Genomic DNA, 19,904 nt, shown 5'->3' on the forward strand with positions numbered 1-19,904 from the left:
CTATTCGAATTTTTCATTTCAAATAATCCGATCTCAAGATTTTATCAACAGCGCAGAGGCTAGTCTATTTTTAGGCGTTCTGTTCAAAGGCCTGTCCAATGTATATAGAGCGTATAAGATAAATAAAAAAAATTTTTTAATGTAATTTAAGAGTATATTTAGAAAGAACAACAAACCCTACATTAATATCTTTCTTAGTTTTCTCATAAAAAATTGACAAAAATACCATTTTTTTCGAGTGATTAAAGTAGAATCCTGCCTTAAACGACCATTTTGACGAAATGGATAGATTGCAAAACCTCGCTCGCAAAAACCTGGAGGAGGCAAAAATCAAAAGCAAAGCATATTACGATAGTAAAGTTGTATCACAGGAATTAAAAGTCGGAGATGATGTCTTACTATTAGCAGTAAAGCAGGGAAAATTCGGCAACACTTACAATGATCCCTTTAAGTTGATAACATTGTTAGAAAATAACAATGCGACCATAGAAATCAAAGAGGGTAAAACTAGGACAGTACACGTCGACAGATTAAAATTATATAGAAACTAAAATTCAAATTTATATACTTTACACACTGTGGTATTCGTCATTTCTCTTATCCTGACTAAACTCAATTTTTATAAAAGGAAATGTTACTTTCAAAATAAACTACTCTGAGACTGGAGAAGCGACGAACCCCACCCGCTATACACCTCAGACTCTCTCCGTAAGCGAATCATTATCATATGCAAATACCCAAGACTCTCCTCGATCATAAGCATGTAACAAGTACGATATCATGTATTAGAAAATGTTGCGTCACGTCGCTCTGGTTCTCGCCACCACAAACATCATGGAAGAATTCATCGGATTTGATCGCAATATCCAGCCTGATGTTTGAACGCCTCACGCACCCATATTTAACTGCTTCGAACCATCGAATACAAAGTTAATCGTTACACTCGATGCAGAATAATGATTACGCTGCAGAACACGGATGGATTGGACTAACATCTAACCCAATAGATGTACTCACACCTGAAATATTGAAACAAAACAAGGCTTTCATGGAAATATATCGCACCAAGCACTCTCGCCACCAGCGGTATCTATACGCTTCAGCAAATTGAACAATTAAGGGACCATCTGATGTTTCCTTCTGAACAAAAAGCTATACAAACAATATAATGAGGACAAGGACCGGCAGACAACAGCTGACCGATGGGTTGTACCTCTCAAACTTATAACCCGAAGATACATTGGGAAAAATCGCAGATTCTTTCTGTTCCATCTTGAGTGAAACGATTTCCCAATATGAAGTCATATTCATTTGCAAATAAATATTCAGCAATATCACAAAATGAAAAAGTGGCAAGAACAAAACCATAATTCAGTGGCTTCCATCCTTCTTGAAAAACAGTATTTTGGAAAAGATCTATCACTGAGTGTGGAAATATATATTTTTGATCACAGTTTCCTGCAGTGATAGAAGCTTTCGTACTTTAGATGCTGTAATGCCAAACCACTTTTCTATTATTAAAATAAATTTTGCTGTTGTTAAGGCTTCTTCGGGTAGAATTTTCATTTCTATTGCAGTTTGTAGTGCATTCGCAGTTTTAAGCGAAAAAAAAACGAACCGCTGCATTCATTTTATCAAAATTTGATGGCTCAATGTCCTCTCTTTAAGATGGTGTAATAACCGTTTTGTTCCAACATTTGATACTTCATAATTCCATAAATTAACTATGTGCGAACCATTAACTACATTTGTTGATAAGCTTTTCATTTCAACAAATTCAGCTAGCAGATACACTAGCTATCTTAAAACAGTTGATTTAAAATTTTTTAATAGATGGCAAACATTTGGCGATACATAAATTTCATGCTCATTGTAATGAAATGAATTAATTCTCTTGCCATTTTTCATTACAGTTATTTTCAAATATGTCCAAAAAGATCTGTTTCTGCCGTTCAAATCTGGGGAAAGTCAAAGAACACAAAATCCACATTTTTCTACACTGGAAATAAAATCTAGAATCAAATTTTTACTTGAATTGGATTTATGGATTCTTTACGAGTAACGTGGCAAGCAATCACTTGTTTCCATTTATTTTTTATACCTCTAATAACCACCACAAATATTTTTTGTCCCAATAGAGATTTATCGGCTCCCAGTGTAGCATGACCAGAAAATTCTCCTGAAATTTTGTCATAATCAAGCTGTTCGCTAAAGCACATCTCATCATAAGATAGTACACTAAATTTATCAGTTGTATCCATAGTTTCGACTTTGAAATGTAATAACTGTAAAACACCTTCGAATATTCCAAAATTCAATTTTTTGTCTTGAATTTTTCTCATTATTATGCTAGACGATGGCAGTGGATAACCACTATTCCTCAAAAAATCAAGACCATGAACTGAAAGAGCAAATCTAAATTTGAGACCTTTAATAATACTTTCATTTGACCATTGATTCAAGCGACCTTTTTGTAATACTTTAATCTGATCATTATTTAAGGATGCAGCCAAAGTTTCTCTTTTAAAATGAAGTTCTTCATTTTCTTTCTGTTCAACAGCATAACATGCTGCTTTTGCTTGTTAAACCTGATTACGCAAATCTTCATTTTCTTTCTGAATTTTGACAATTTGCTCTTCTAATAATATATTTGTATCTTTCTTCTTAAATATATTCTTTGGATCACTTTCTATCATATCCACATTATTTGATATTGTAGGAATTGATGCTTGTTCAACCATAGTTTGGGGTTGAAAAAGTATCATCTTACCTAGTCGCAATTGAGTAAAGGATGGAAAACTAAATTTAAAAAGTCAAATTAAAAGTAAATTGTAATTTATTATCGTAAATTACACTTTTTACAAGACTAGAAATTTCTATAGCATAAGAAGAGTTAAAAAACATTTGCATCATTGCATTTTTTTATATTTGTAATTAATAACTATCAATTAAGTTTATATTACCTAAGGTACAGTAAATAAAAACGTATTTCTCTTATTTAATTTAGCATTCTTATTATGATCCTTAACTCGTCCACTTGTACACCGATGAACAATAGATTTATTTACCATTTTTAAATAAGTATTACTTTTTATAAATTAAAAAAACATTAATACAATTGCTAATGATGCAGTATTGTCAACAATTGTCCATGAAAAATATGACGTTATAAACTTGACATTAGCGAACATAACGAGACCTAGCGGCGTATCTCTGAAAATAATCTTTCCTTTTCTTTCCAGTCGCATTTGCTAGTTATTTTCCTATGTCGATCGCCCTCCTGGTATCTAGGCTCCGTAATTTGATCTAACTACAATATAAATTTGAAAGAATAAATAAAAAACAATGAAAAGCAATTTTCATTGAAATATATATTTATTTCTGAATAATTGAAACAGTTGATAAGGTAATGCAATTGTGCTGACCCCTATCATTCGTAATGAAGAATTAATGAAAACGTAGACTGTAATTTTATTGATCTTTTAGGTGTAATGTGTGTGTTAAACGTGACTTATCAACTTTGCCGTTTAACTTATATATACTTGCATTAATATTAAATGCAATAATATTAAATTAATATTTAATAACGAAATAATAATTAATAAGTAAGTATACTTTGTAAATGTAAACTTTTAATTTTTCTTAATAATCAAAAATATGTCCTTATGTATTAAACAATTAATTAATTTATTAATATTGATATGTTTTATTAATTTTAAAAGATAAAAGACAGTATATATAACAAAATTAGAATGATCATTTTGCTTTCCTTCCACAAAGAATTAAGTGTTATAAAAATCAAATTCTATTATTCTAACCTAAAAGAAAAGTATTAGCAGTAAATGTATATATAAGTATATATATAACTCATGTCAATATATATCACGTCAGCAAAAATTACTTATAATTCTCGCTGAAAATTGATTTTATATTTTTTTATTAATAAAAAAAAATATAACATATATATATATATATATATATATATATATATATATATATATATGTATATGTCACGCGTTTGTCCATTGTCTGATTATGATGTTAATTTGATATTAGATAGGGAACGTATCAGTTCAGAATATATGTTAACGTAAATAAGGGAACATATCAACGCCTATGAATTGGAATGAAGAAATGAATGCAATGTCAGCAAAATTAACATCTGCTGCTACGTTCACTTCTGCCGCTATAAATAATACTTCAGAACAATCAAAAATGCCAACGTCAAATACCAACAGTGGTACATCAATTCAAAATGTAAACAGTCAAAGTAGTAATACCGTTCAAGAAAACAATAGAAATTTACCTGAAGTGAATATACCTGAGAAGATTTTATTTGTCGTTGATACCGCCAAAGAAGAGAACTGTACGCCATTTAAAGTTGGTACAGGTGAATCTTATTCTCCCTTGTATATGATCAAGCGTGTCGTAGAAACTTTCATCAATGCCAAATCTACGATACAAAGAAAGCACGAGTATGGTCTTATGATATTAGAATCTTCTACTGTACGCTGGATCAGTGACTTCACAAACAATGTCAAAACTATTTTGAATTATCTTGATACTATAGAAGAAAGCATTAATCAAGAAAAAACATTTAATATGGGACTAATATTTAAAGAGATATTGTTTAGAGTACCTAAGGATAATTGCGTTAATCTTCTACCTGATTTTACGACTCGTGTTATTCTGATATATTCAAGATCTAATTGTATACCGAAGTTTTATGAGTGCAGTGGACCAAGTGGAAGTGAATGTTTAGTTAAAATTACTTCCAATCCGTATTTCTTTTTGGACGTCTTATACGTACATGAACCACCAACTACGGAAAATTTATGTGACGATGTTTACAATGAATTAACTTCTTTGGACATATGTCATTTTTGTCATGTCTACGAAGTAGGAAGAAATGCTGCTAAATTGCACGATAACATGGCCAAACTATTGGCTCATCCATTACAACGACCACTTCAAGAAGATACGTGTTATAGTGTTAATGAAACTATTCTTACAAGCAATTAAATATTCCTTTAACTTTATTTTGTTCATTTGTTATTATAATTTTTATATTTGAATGAACAACTAAATTACATTGTAAATAATGTACCATGCACAAATGGTATTACTTATTTATAGTAAAACTATTATAATTTTGATATTGTTTTCTTGTTTTCATTGTTATGCATTGCAAATTCGTATTTGGTGAGTAAAATAAAACCTCCATTGTGTTATTTAAACTTTCAATCTTTTGTATAAATTGTGCTTTATGGATTCCATATTTAAAAAATTATACGTGATATTTTGAATGTCAATCATTTTTTGTAATTTCAAAATATTACATTTTTTACATTTTTATTACATTCGCAGCACGAAGGAGTTATCTCATTGAATCAGAATTTCTCATCATTTTGAACATTTTTAACATGTTGACTTACTTAATCGTTCAAATCACTCTACATATTATGCGAAAGTTATGCAATTATACTTTTAAATATTTCTTTTTGAGGATTTCCATTGCTTTTGAGGTTTACCATAACATTGTTTTATAATTTGTTGAGAAATTGCATTTCTTAAATCGAAAAAACCATGTTTGTGTTGATTCATCAATAACAGAATTTTTCTCATAAATTAAACAAATGTTACTAGCAATTCTAAACAGTTTCAGAATTTAAAAGCTTTTTGAAAAAACTCCGTAGATGCTAATTTTATTTGATACAAAATTTTATAATTTTTTAAACAATTAATTTCTTTATTAAAGGCACAGGACAAACACAATCACATAAAATAAAAAAAAGAACAACAAGTTATCGAATACATTGCTAAATAAGAAATTGTTATGAGATATTACATTAAATATGAAATGGAAAAACGATATGAAATTAAGGAAAAAAGCAATGAAACGTCACAATCGATGATTTTTAAATATACTTTCATTAATTCTATAATTTAATTAAACTTAATTTTAAATATCACAATACTTTCTTAAAATTACGATGTCAAAATGATAATAATGATCTATAATTGATGATTGATAATGTTAGTTATGTAGATGGATTTTTGTTAGGTAAAGAGAATTAATATGGATTCGAATACTGATGGGTAATTGAAGTATGGTTATTGAATATAAATCAGTACTTATTGTTAGTATATACATACGACTTATCATTGTATGTTTTCATTATTATCAAGGCACAATCCAAAATAGGGTACATTTTTTCTTAAAGTAGGAAGTCTCCTATTTTAAGGAGGCCATTCAAGTTCATTGCCAGTCATAATTAATATATCACAGTGACAACATACTTTCATACATTACTGGTAATTCTTTTAGAACTTGAAATCCTTTCAAGTAAAAACATAAAAATGTAAGTACGTAGAATATAGTGTCTGTTAAAATACACTTTTTACAATGGTCTGTTACCACTAATGAAAAGTAATAGAAAATTATGTCATATTTCTAACAATTTTGTTTTAAATATAAAAACTACAAATATAGTACGTTAAGAATAACGGAAATAATGATGGAAAGAGTTAGCAAATGTGTTGATGTGGTAAGATTAGGCGAGGAAGAATCAGTTCTTTGCTGTAGCAATGGAGTTATACTCATATATGATTGTAATTCGTTTGATAATTCAACTTCATTTTCTTTCGAATTTGTTGTTGAACTATTTTGTGTTGATGTTGTATTGGTACTTGGATTTTCATCGAAGGACTGCTTCCAATCACCACATCGTGGAAATCCATGTGGGACTTGTTGCATTGCCTCGTGATCACCCACTTTAAAGATCAAGGACATACCGATTTCAGCATGGAATTCGATGTGACAATGGAATAGCCAATATCCTGCAAATTATTTTGAAGGAATTTATTATTTCCATCGATGAGTCAGAAATACGATGGTATAATAAAACTAAATTGAAATGAAATGATTAAGGAAACGATTATTTTATTTAGGAAATTTTCATGAATTGATCTGACGTAGAATGCTATCAATACTTTATCTATGAATCATGATAAGAGTCGCCAATCACAAAAGACCTTCCCTGTTTTGCATAAATTCGGATAATATAATAGAACGTTTTTATTTGAATTTTACAACATTCTCTCTCTCTCTCTCTCTCTCTCTCTCTCTCTCTCTTAACAAAAATCTAATGCCTCTTTAAAAGAAATGTTTTATGTATATGTTGTAAAGTAAATATACATTCCCAAAAAATGTTGATAAGAGTTAAAAACCAAAAAGCCAATTACCAATCGATAAAATGTTAATAATAAAATGTTTTACCTGGATTGTCTGCATAAAATCGAATAATGGTGTAGCCCATGTTAGGAACGGTCACTGTGTCTTTCAACGGTGCATGGTCAAGCTTCCTGTTTATCTTGCCAATTGCGTCCAATCTTTTTATTTCGTCTACTGTAACGTTTTTGCTTAGTCTTTCCATTCCTACAACGCGAAACTGATAGCCGTGAATATGAAATGGATGATTCGCTTCGTAAGTAATACCTGTGGAATAATAATCAATAACATAAATAAAATATTATTCTTTTCTGAAAACAATTATTTATATAGCAAGAAATTAAATGTACCTTCATCCACGAGTATCACTTCAACGACGCTATTCAATTTCACTTGGAGAACATGAGTGCAACTACAAAATTTCTTATCGCATCCTGTTACAGTACTCGAGTTACAAAATTGATTAGGCTCGATTAAGTCTCGTTGCGAAAGTAATGGGAAGGATGGTAACTTCATTGATATGTGATTTAATTGTGGCGTGAACAATCGTTGTGACCAATCGTTTACTGTAAAACAAAATCAATTGTAGTATTTTATCATAAACAAATAACCAATCAACCATACGCATATCATATTATTTTGTGATTAGGTAGCAGCTTTATAAAATTGTTTTAAAATAACAGATAATTACTTTGATCAAATCCGTAAAGACCTTCCCGATGGAAATGTGGATTATTTTTAGCATAAAAATCATAGGCCACGTAAAATTGATAATCCGCTTTTTCGATACTCGTTTCGTCATTTTCATCCAAAGAAGTAAGCAATGGTATGCTAAGACTGTTATTCGATTCTGTACCCTCGTTTAACGCGTTCACTTTCTGTTCAAACAAATACAACAACATATTCATTGCATCAATACGAATCATTTTTAGTTAAATTTCATTTATAATTTTATTTATTATAATAAAATATAAAATTACCCATCCAAGTAGATTATTTGGAGGACGATCATAGGAAATTTCTCCTTCTGGTTCTAAACCTTTAGCATTCTCGTATCTAAGAATAGCGACTTGATGAGCACTAAGGAATCTCTCGTCACAGTCCATCAAACCACGGAACCGGATCCAATAATTATCAATTTCTTGGTCCATATTAATAATAAAATCAAATCTTTCGCCAGCGTAATTTACTAAAGATTCGGCTGAAAGATTATATTAAAAACAATAGAGGTAGGTATATATAATTCACGCGTATGTTACTATGCGTGTCATTTTCATGTCGAACATCTATTGATAGAGATGAATAAATAAGCTCGAAAAGTATGATTTTTGCATATCTTACCTTCTACTGGCTCTATATCACGTCCATCTGAGCTAATGACGAAAAGAGTATGATTGTCCACGGAAACTTCGATGGGACAGTTAAGAAATTCAGCGTTTATCAGTCTGAATCGATATCTTAAATTCTGTAATAGAAAAATTTGTTAAAATCCTCCTTGTGCAAGACTAATCAAATAAAAATAATCTTTTTCAAGAATGATTCATACCTGTTTAACAGTAAATGTCGTTAAAGGCATTCTCATGGAAATAGCATCAATATCGCTATTATTAGATTTGTACCGTCCCAAACTATTAACGAGTAAGTTAACAGGTTTGTTATCGCCATTCGAGTGATGATGTGCAAGGAACATGTCGTTACCCATATTATGAGTCCAATCATAAAGGGTTAATGTAAATTCGTCCACGTCATACAAATCCTTGTGCCAATTCTTAGAGGGTGGTGCACGAACAATTAGAGGTCCAAAAAGACCATCACCTCTTTGGAAACCTACCAAATAATTAGGTTAAATATATAATAAATACTGAAGTGTGTACAAAATTTGAAAAACTACAAATTATTTTAATCCTTGTTTTAAATTGAACTCACCTATATGAGAATGCCAAAAGTGGGTACCAATTTCAGTAGCAATGTAATTGTACCGAAAAGTTGATCCCGGGGGAATCGGACATTGAGCAATGTACGGTACACCGTCCATGTAGGGTGATTTGTGATGATGCAGTCCATGCCAATGCATCGTAGTACTTTCGGAATGTAATAAATTAATAACGTCGACTATTACTCTATCACCTAGACAAACCTACAATTCAAATTTTTCAATTTATAATCTTACTCATCGAAAGACACGCAAAGATAAGGCAAGATTAAGATATAGCCATACTTTTCGTTATTAATGTAAATATTAACGAGAGATCTTATATAATGTAATGTAAAGAAAGCGTTTGTCGGTTTAGTTGATTGAAACAGAACAATTGTATATATTTGTGTTTATTATCTTGTTTTCAAAAGTAATTTATTAACTCCAATAAATTGTACTTTTATCCAATTGTAAAAGTTCATTTTATTTATATATGTAGGTGCATATATATTGGGTTGATAGGAAAGTCTCTGTTAATGATCTTTTAATAAATTATTTTGAAAGAAAATAATTATTTCTTTAAAATTTTCCAAATAACTCATTATGAGTATTTATCTATTAATAGTATAGAAAATAGCTATTTTAAGTACCTGAATCGATGGTCCAGGCAACTGCCGATTAACAACCAAAATTGATCTTTTAATCCCATCGGCTGGTATGCAGTGAGGACGGAAACAATCGGTAGAATTTAATGGACAATTGTAACAGGCTTTGCTCATCGTACGATAAGATTCAATTTTGAAAGTGTAATAACAATCCAGAGGTGGTGATCCATCTTTACAAAGTCGTTTACAATAATGTTTGTTCCAATCGATCGTATCTGCGATTTCTGGGTCGATCGGTGTCAGTCCAATGTCATTGTAGACTGTTATTAAAGTTTTCTCTAATTATGAAAGATAGAAATTAATTGTAGGAAGAAATCACTAAATAAAAGAAACATTAAAAAAAAATTGTTTCGATATAAATGGTAAAATTCGTAGAAATGAAACTTTTATAAAAAAACAATTTTCCTCGTAAATAAACTTCGTAATTGGATTTATTTTTAGCTTTTGCACATGTTTTAACTTCTTGTTTTTCAGTTAATTTTAAACGAATTAACATATTGGATGTAAAGGAAAATAAACAAAAAATACTAGTAGAAGCATTTAAGTAAAAGTGAAAAGGAAATAATATTTAAATTCTGTTAACTCGAGATCCGATTTATTGCTACGAGATATGTACGCACGTGTTTCTTTCAGCATGATTTTAATTTATGAGTACAAAAAAATAAAAGGCATCCTAACAATCCTAAAGATTTTAATTATCGATTGTACGATTAATATTCATGCGAGGAATACATCAAGAAAACACACCCTATTGGAAAAACTTGATTGAGAAAACATTTAAATCCATTTTACATTAGATTGTCTAGCAACTATCGTAAAATAAATCATTATCATCTTTTATCATGTAAATTTATGTAAATTTTGTCTAATAAAAAAACTAAAAAAAAAAAATACGCAATTGAAAAATTAACATTAATTCACATTAAACGAAGATAAATTATTTAATTAAATAATTATGAATGTTTTTGAGTAAAATTTTGTTATAAATTGTAATAAAAAGAAAAGTAAATGGACGATATAACGAATTCATAAGCGATAAATAAAAGTCGTGAAACATTTTGTCGTTGCATAATATTCGAAAGGATACCAGAATAAAGATTTTGTACGGTGCCATGAAGAAACTGTTACTTGCCCTCGTGAGAATCTCTTCCAACAAATTAATACAGTGATAAAAATACAAAAAAAAAAAGATCCCAAGTTTCATCGTACGTCAATTATATAATCCTATCGTTACATGTATGCATGTACATATACACATCACATATACAGTGATTACAAATATCTTGTTAACACATTGAAGATTAAAAATAGAACATAAAAAGTGAAATTCATGAAAACTACCTTATATGTCACAATAATATCATTAATGATAAATCACTTGACAAAAATTTGATCAAAATTATTCATCGATACTTTTCATCTATCGTAGATAATATTTTGAATAATAATTATTACATTATATTTTCAAAATAATAAATATAAAAGTACAGGACTTTGGATACACAACGCGTTAAAGTATAAAACAAGAGAAAAATAAAAAATGATAGACTTGTTACGTTTACATTAATAAACATAACGTTTGATAATCTTCACGTCATCGAATTTTCATGACGTTCGTGATATCGTCATCGCTCTCAACTGTGCATGCATGTGCGTGTGATTATGGAATTATTTGAATCGTGCGTACCTTTAAATGAATTTAATTAATTTTTCGAACGTAAATACAACAGTGCACGAACGAACGAACGAACGAACGAACAGGTTTTTCATATATATTTAGTTGATTTTTTTCCTCTAAATATCAAAAGGAATGAATAATTAAAATCCCGGATATCAGGAAGCGTACGATCATATGATTCGAATGTTTTACGTAGGCTCGATTGAGAAGATGACTCACCTGAGTAACAGTAACGTGCGAGATGTATTTGTAACAGTAATAACAGTAACCTTCGAGCTATCATTATTGAACTGCAACAGATAAAAGATAAAAGTAATTAACTTATTTTTTCTTTTTTCTTTTTTTTTGTTCTACAATTAAAAAAAGAGACAGGAAGAAAGAAAGAAGAAAAGAAAAAAGAAAGCTTTTCTTTCTTTGAGTAAAATGAAAAGAACCTTGAAATAAGAGTAGAATGATTAATATTCGAGAGTGATCACGCTGATGAGATCGAGCAACTTCTTTTTTCGCTTCGAGGCGATAAGGAAATTACTTGAATTTTCCATTCGCTCGGCGCGATTTACCTTCCGAATCTATTTAAGTGAAGTGGAATTATGTACGTTCGTGGTTATCTCACTGTCGATAGCGAATATGGTCGTTTGTCTACTAAATGGATCTTCTATAATTAAGTTCTAATAAAATGGGTTTAGAGAAAGTTTAACAACGCAAAATGAGCAAGTAATCAAAATAATTTCAACAAAAAACAAGAAAAAAGAAGAAAATGCCAATTGACGCTATAATTAGTCTCTTGGTTTCGTAAACAATAAAATAATATCGTTTTAATTGAAGACAATTGTTCTTATTAATTGATAAAAGTTCTATTTGTTATAAAAACGGAGATTCAATTGGGAATGTTTATATTCTTAAGTTGAATTTTTAAGAAGAAGCAAACTAGGTTGCTAGAAGCGGTACAAATAGAAAACTGCGATTACAGAATGTCGAAATTCCTAATATGCATTCTTGCAACATCAAACGAGAGGAGTAATGTCACAACAGAGAGAACACCGTTTTACTTACGCACTAAACATTTCGAAGAACAAATTAATGGAGACGTATTCTTCATTAAATTATACCGTATTTTCCTCTAAAAATACCAAAGATATTAGATTATTTTTAAACAAATTTCAATATTTCTTCCCATCTTATCCACCTTTTCGTTATAAATACAAAATATTATAATAAAATTATTTTCAAATCAAATCACTGCAACAACTAATAAAATTAATCATTAAAATGTCTATCGCGTTATTTTACATGAATAGAAAGAATCAAGCAATCATAACAAGTGAACAAAATAAATAATTAAAATATCTATCAATGTTACCTTCAAAATATTCTTCAAATGAAATACTCGTAACTACTTACAAAATTCACGTTATATTAAATAAAAAAATAATATTTCAATAAAAAATTATTTTCCAACTCAACAATTGGCACAATTAAAAAAGTTCATAGAAAAATTATAATATTCATACATTTTGATATCACACAGTTTAAATCAACCACTAATATATTTTACAATTAGACAATCTATTAGAAGAAAGAAATTATTTCAATAATATTTCAATATATCTTACATCACAATCCTGAAATCATAAAATATTATATCTTTCTTATTTTCTACTTACACACAATCCGATTAAATAAATTAATTAGATATAAATGGCAAATGATTAAAAAAAAAAAAATTTAACGAAATAGAATTATAAATTCCAAATAAAAAGAAATGTTACCTAAAGTATTTTGTAAGTTCTTATCAGAAATCAGCAGATACTCCTTATATAGGACACAACTGATCGCGAACTTATCGTAAGAATAATTAAATACACGAGCACACCACGAGTATTTATAACAATCTATCCGTAGATCTTGTCGAAGTCTCCTACACTCACTTTTCTTTCTTCTTTTTTTTTTCTTTTTCTTCCTCTTCCTCTTCCTCTTCTTCGTCTCTCTGATAGGGTGAATAAAAATGTGTCTGCCACTTCAACGAGTCAAAGCTTTACAGAATACTGGACCGAAGCGAGTGTGTTCGGTTCTCTATACAAGTCTTCCTTTGGAGGTCGTGTGTACCCCACACGTGCTCCAGCAACAGAGCCCCTTACTTCACGTGATGGTAAAACAGCAGGTATGCGATGATACCTGAATAACAGGTATACAGATAAACCACATACTGTTTAAATTTTCCCTGTTCTTTTCTTTATTAATCGCATAGCGTCAATGGATTTTCCACGTAAAGTGGCAACAGTAGCTTCGATCATTAAATTATTTGATCATCCGATGATCAAAACGGGGACTTAACGGCAGACGCATAATTATAAAAAAAAATGAGAGAGAGAGAAAAAAAGAAACGTTTTAATACTCATAATCAGTCAACACTAATTCCTAGCATTGTAAATGAATGAAAACGGATAGAAGAGATTAAATGACGTCAAGAAATATTTATTGATTATCATCCACCAATCTTATCTGGTATATCTAAAGGAAATCTTTTGCTTTTTAATTTCTCTCCAAGTAATATTATTCGAGAATACTACTTACAAAGTTAATGAATTTCGTTCGGTTATCTAACATAATGGCGATGCATTCTCATTTAGATAGACTATAAATAAATAGATATCAACAAAATGAATATTAACTAAAAAACAGATAATAGCATTTCGCGTACAAATTCGTAATGAAATGTGATACTTATGATAATAGTTAGATTTTTTCATTGGATTATAGAAAATATAAGATCCTTTATCGATCGATCCTTATTTGTTGTTGTCATTATTCTTCTTATCTCTCTTTCCTTTTTTTTAAACTGTTTCCTCTTGTTAATCAGCGGAATCATTGAAATGATAAGAAAAAAATAGCACGCACTTAAACAGAATCCCTTTTCAATCACTGATATGCTTTTTCTAAGAAACTTTTGCACATTCACGTGACAAACCGCGTTTTATCAATTATGGTCCAGACTTTGAAGTGAATCGTTTCTTGTAAACAACTAATGTAATTATCACATGATGATAAACAGTAATTAAAACCTCAACTTACTTTTACTTCCAATTCTGATATATTTTTCTTAGTCACCGGTCATTAAATGATGATCATACTATTAAAAGAGACTGGAATTTTACTCGATTTTTCTATTTTGAACATCTTAACGGAAACGTCCGTGTTTACCAAGAATAAGAAGGTAAACAGTTTTACCAATTTTTTTCAGATACTTCAAATTAATATTATTCATACCTTGTTCTTCATATATTGTGCTTTTCATTGTGTATTTTTTAATACGAAGTTTCCTAGATGCATCATAACGATAAAATAAATGTAGAAGAAAATCCAGAATATGGTTTCCGATTGAATTCATTTTATTATACAATTCGTTCTGCGCGAATGAATGCACCGAATTTTAAAGCATAATTAAAAAAAAAAAACAATAAACGATTGAATATACGTTCTGAGAGAATGATTTTCTACATAAATAACTAACGAAGTTATAACGTCACACATAAAAAAAAACAATTTAAATATAAGAATATAATGAGTCAAAAGTAAAAAAAACTTTTGTTCATATTTTGAACCCAGCCTTCTTCAATGGTTTCAAACTGTTTTATGGTCAACGTTTAGTTTCTTACTGATATTACTAAGTTATAATATAGTTACTTATCGTCTACTAATGTGTCAGATTTGCTTAATTTTTTCCATCGTTTCATCGACTTTAACAAGTTTAAATGTATCCAAGGACATCCAAATTTCCAGATTAAAAACCCTCGAACAAGTTTTGTACCAATGTTCTTACTAGAGAAAGAGAGAGAGAATCCATATTTGATCGATAGTTAAATGAGATTATGGGAGATTCTAATGTCAGTTAGTGTGTGTGTCAAAACCAATTTAATATCTATTTAAGTAAGAATAATACAAAGTTTATATTTATTAATATATTTGGAATATTAAACAGTATCTATTATTAAACTTTAGAATTATTAAAGAAAATGTATATTGTAATCTAAAAGCGTCGAGCATTAGTTCGACGTTCCATCTTCTTCGAGATCCAACGTTAGACTGGTTCATTGTCCTTTGTGGAAGTCAGTTAAAATTCTTCTATCGATTGTTGTTTATATGACTTTCCAAATATAATTTATTTATACATATATATTCTGCTTCCCGGCTTAACAAAGTGCTTCTTTCTTGATCACATTCTAACACTGATTCAAGAGCTGACGTTTCATCACCAGCTACTTCTTGCTCTACATATTGCACTTGCTCTAGCCGGTGATATATCAACTTAATACTTATTTATGCATATATATGTAACCTTCGGAAAGTCATATAAACAAAAATCAATAAAAGAAATTAACTTCCATAGAGAACAATAAATCAGTTTAATGGTGGATTTCTAAAAGGACGGTGCATCGAACTTATACTCAGTGCTTTTATATTAAGATATACATTTCTTTCGATTAATTAACAATTATTCAAGGTATATCTAATATAGTAGTGTACTCTATTAATATTTAGGATTATTTAAAATAGAATATATTTGTTTTAAAGTTCCTTGCCTTGACTGAGTTGAAAATTTTCATCTTATAAAATATCTGCTCGAAATTGTTTAATATTCCAAGTATAGCAATAGATATTTAATTGGTTAATAGATATGTATTTTAATTTGTTCTATTCTTACTTTGATGTGTATACGGATTCTAATATTAAAAAACATTTAAATAACTACAAAAACAAAGGATGACTAATTGTTAGACATGAAAAAGTCGAGTATTTCCCCTATTATACCAGCATATATAATTGTAAAGTACGGATGTTTTCTATACATATATTATTTTCGTATTTGTTTCATTCATTGATATAAATAAATTTGAAGTAAGACTCAATAATTTAATAGTAATTAAGAGGTGTACTAATGTATTTATTTGTAAATTTTCTTCTTTCTAAATATACTATATCAATAGTTTTCAAGGAAAAATCTAGTAACAGTAGCGCGTTGTACAATTTTAAAAGATATTCATTATATATATTAATCAATTGATTATTTTTCACATAATAATACGAGTTTTCCTTCTATCAAACATGGTGACTAAGTTACTATATTATTTTATTTCTTATCTTACAATTAGAATTATGATTTTTAAGCAAAAAAAAAAACATATAAAATCATCGGTCTATCGGGAGAAAACGAAGTAAGTTTGTGCCTGAACTCGACTATAAAATACAAGTCTTACCTTTTTTTTATAATTAGTCACTTATTTATAGAACTTTCTTTCGTTCCCGCTCACCGCAAGCATTATGTAGTCTAGTCAAAACTATAGATATATTTCTTTAGTCTTCCGTCTGCATGTGCGCGTATGGGCGAGCGTGAGCGTTGCATGGACGAGCAACAGGTTTCGGGGGAATTCCCTCCGAGAAAAGATTCCAAACTAAAAAAAATCTCCTTCTTCCTTTCTTTTTTTCTACATATCTTTCCTCTCTCAGTAGGATATTTGAAACCTGCAAATAACATATTACCTACCAATCACTGATTTGTTCAACTTTCATAGTAGTAATAATAAAAATTGTTAATATGAGTGTAGATGTAAAAGAAGAAATATCATTTGCTTCAACTAACAAGTGACGACACAATTCGCGGACGTTATATCCTCCGCATAATTCCCATGACAAAGATGTCATGGACGATGTATCATAAATACGTATAAGTAGTTCTATACGCTAGTTTGTAAAAGACGAAAAGTATATAACAGATAAGCTGAAAACAAGTAATTGATAATTAAAGGTTGTAAACTCTGTCTGGGGGAGGATTATTTTTGAAAATAATTGAAAATAACTAATAGGTAAATATGTTCGTTAAATGAAAACCTTTGCTCATGTAAATATGATTAAAATATATATTTTATTTGAAAAAAATAATTAAACAAACAAAAAGTCATTATCTTAGTACGTGACTTATTGTCATGTTCAACGAAATAAAAATGGTCGGTCCTTCTAATGATGTTTACAAAATCCTCGCTAACTTAATAAAACCTGTTATTAAGAATGACTTTTATTTGCTTGTTCCCAGCTATCTTTAAACTATCTTTAAAACGAGAATTTAGATTTCTTGGTTTCTCCCTGAACAGACAGGTAGGTCGGTAAGAAGGTTGGTATATTATGATGGCGCAATTATATAATTTCGAAAAGGCACGCACAAAGGTCGTATAATGAACGTGTAAAGAATGACGAGAGGGATTCATCGATGCGAAAGTGTCGTAAATTATCACCGAGTATGATCTAGCAGGGTTTTCTCTTGTTCAACTATGCCTAATGATCGTCATGAATGAAATTAAACAAAGCTAACAATAAGATAAGCAATCGAAACTGTTCACTTATCTATTGTTGCACTTATCAATCGAGTCAAAGTAATTTTACAATTTATATATCTACCTGATATTTTTTTTCCAATTTTTGATATGTGTTTGTTGTTTTTATTTTTATTTTTTTCTCTCTATTCTCTTAACCATTTTGGATATTTTTATCTCATTTCAAGTTAGCTCGCCCACGATGTTTGATTATTTTTAATGATATTTATTCCGATCACGTAAAAAAATAAATCGTTTATTCCGTATCGTTTACTTCAACGATTTGTCTCAAACGTGATCGTTGCACAAAACGCGCGGAATTTCAACTCCAAATATAAAAGGACAAAATAAACAACAAAAATAGAAATAAAACCGTACGGTCAACGGAACCTTTATTTCTTTTATATTCGTTAAGACTATCTAAATAATATGTAGTTTAATATCTAATTTAGATATTCTATAAATCAATAAATTCATCCCTTCTCTTTCATAACTTTATCAACAAGAAAGATCAAAGATACTGAAGACAATTTTCTCTCTTATACTTTTTATATTAGAATAATTTTCTTCATTTATCAGAAATTACATTATTTTCAATATTTGCAATGTTTCTAATGATGTCCGAAAATGTAATATTAAAAAACTAATATGCCATTAACACGTTCGTCGCCATGGCACCTTCTTCTTGTTGAAGTTATAGTATTTTTAGTTGGAAAAACTTATCACATTTTCCATTTCGAAACAAAATTATTTTCGGTAAATAAAAGATATTTTGTAGACAAAAAAACTAGTATTCAGTTCTTTTCTTTATGTTTTATTTTCTAGAAAGGAAAACTCTATTCAGAGAGTAAAAGAAAAGATTAGGAGGACCAAAAAACCATAAACAAACCTAATAATTATCAAGATATATTGGTGCAATGAAAACTCTTTTTACAGTGTCGGACCCTTTAAGTGGTCTCGGACATTGTCTCTTATGTAAACCACATGCGACACCATAAAAAGAAATGATGTTCAGATACTATAGACAAAGTTCCTTTATGCATAGTTTCCACTACCGAAACCATAAATAAACGATATTTTTATATTTTATTATTTTCGACGTGTAACACGTGTTAAACATGTATTCTTTACATATAAATGTTCTTTATTTTATATATACATTTATATATCTAATTAATTTTTATTTTATTTTACGACATAGTAGAAATAATTTCTTAACCCTGTTAACGTAAATTACTTAAACAACAACAACTGGAACAATAATTCCATAATTTGATCATCGGATCGATATTTTGTTTTTTATCATTAAGTTACTATAAATGGATTAGAATATTCATAAAAAATAATATGCCGGCGAAAGATAATTTCATTGATAGCGATCTATACTTTCAAGTATTTATGATGAAATATTGCTGATGATAGAAGTCATTATTATGACATCAATAGTGAACTTGCAGATACAAATGAAGTATTTATACGCACATAAACCTGCTGAGCAATGACAACTACAATCAATATATCCCTAGAAGACTGAAAATAATCCACCCTGGAAATCTAGTAAAAAATTAAATCTACACGAAATAAATGACAACAGTGAGGCTTGTCATTAGAGATACCATCCACGCGTTATATTTTTTTACTTACATAACAATCATATAACAATTTATCAAATATCTAGGGACAAATTATAAAGAAGTTAAGAGATAAATAAAAAAAAATAGAAATCACTAGAGATCATTTTAATTATATACTTATATATATTATATAATATACTTCTTTTTCCTTTTCTTCTTTTTTTTTCTTTTTTTTTGTTTAACACCACATATTTTTGTATCATTATAATTGTATAATTACAAAAGATTCTTTTATCCTATGCTTTTCTTATTATATATAAAACTACACGTGGAGTGATGATTAAATTATGGCTCAAGAAAAATTAATTTAAAGAATATCTCGTATAATTCGAGTGCAAGTATTGGGTCAGGGAACAAGTTTTTTCGTATTTAACGAGAAATACATTTTTCACTATTACTTTAAAATACGAAGAAAA

At 29.3% G+C, this 19,904-nt stretch overlaps 2 protein-coding genes across 2 annotated transcripts; one reads left to right on the top strand and one right to left on the bottom strand.

Annotated features, from left to right (window-relative positions):
* Positions 1-3,264: 3,264 nt before the first annotated feature.
* Positions 3,265-5,156, top strand: LOC107068798 (BRISC and BRCA1-A complex member 1). The gene is made up of 3 exons (XM_015325558.2): positions 3,265-3,406; positions 3,487-3,605; positions 4,057-5,156. The coding sequence occupies exon 3, from the start codon at positions 4,117-4,119 to the stop codon at positions 5,020-5,022; it is 906 nt and encodes a 301-aa protein (XP_015181044.2). The 5' UTR covers positions 3,265-3,406; positions 3,487-3,605; positions 4,057-4,116; the 3' UTR covers positions 5,023-5,156.
* Positions 5,157-5,299: 143 nt separating this feature from the next.
* On the bottom strand, positions 5,300-13,649 carry LOC107068797 (multicopper oxidase 3). The gene is made up of 11 exons (XM_015325557.2): positions 13,259-13,649; positions 11,709-11,779; positions 9,797-10,089; positions 9,158-9,368; positions 8,778-9,058; positions 8,573-8,696; positions 8,212-8,432; positions 7,923-8,109; positions 7,582-7,797; positions 7,280-7,498; positions 5,300-6,840 (listed from the first exon to the last, which is right to left on the bottom strand). The coding sequence occupies exons 2-11, from the start codon at positions 11,770-11,772 to the stop codon at positions 6,482-6,484; spliced, it is 2,175 nt and encodes a 724-aa protein (XP_015181043.1). The 5' UTR covers positions 11,773-11,779; positions 13,259-13,649; the 3' UTR covers positions 5,300-6,481.
* Positions 13,650-19,904: the final 6,255 nt, after the last annotated feature.

The sequence above is a fragment of the Polistes dominula genome, unplaced genomic scaffold (genome assembly GCF_049000335.1).
Source record: "Polistes dominula isolate Pdom_NZ unplaced genomic scaffold, Pdom_raw_medaka contig_28, whole genome shotgun sequence".
NCBI classification, from domain to species: Eukaryota; Metazoa; Arthropoda; class Insecta; order Hymenoptera; family Vespidae; genus Polistes; species Polistes dominula.

Coding starts and splice junctions, on each gene's coding strand:
- LOC107068798 (XM_015325558.2), top strand. CDS start 4,117: ATGAATTGGAATGAAGAAATGAATGCAATGTCAGCAAAATTAACATCT.
- LOC107068797 (XM_015325557.2), bottom strand. CDS start 11,772: ATGATAGCTCGAAGGTTACTGTTATTACTGTTACAAATACATCTCGCA. Junction 10,090..11,708: donor CGCACGTTACTGTTACTCAG/GTGAGTCATCTT, acceptor TTTCATAATTAG/AGAAAACTTTAATAACAGTC. Junction 8,433..8,572: donor TGATATAGAGCCAGTAGAAG/GTAAGATATGCA, acceptor ATAATCTTTCAG/CCGAATCTTTAGTAAATTAC.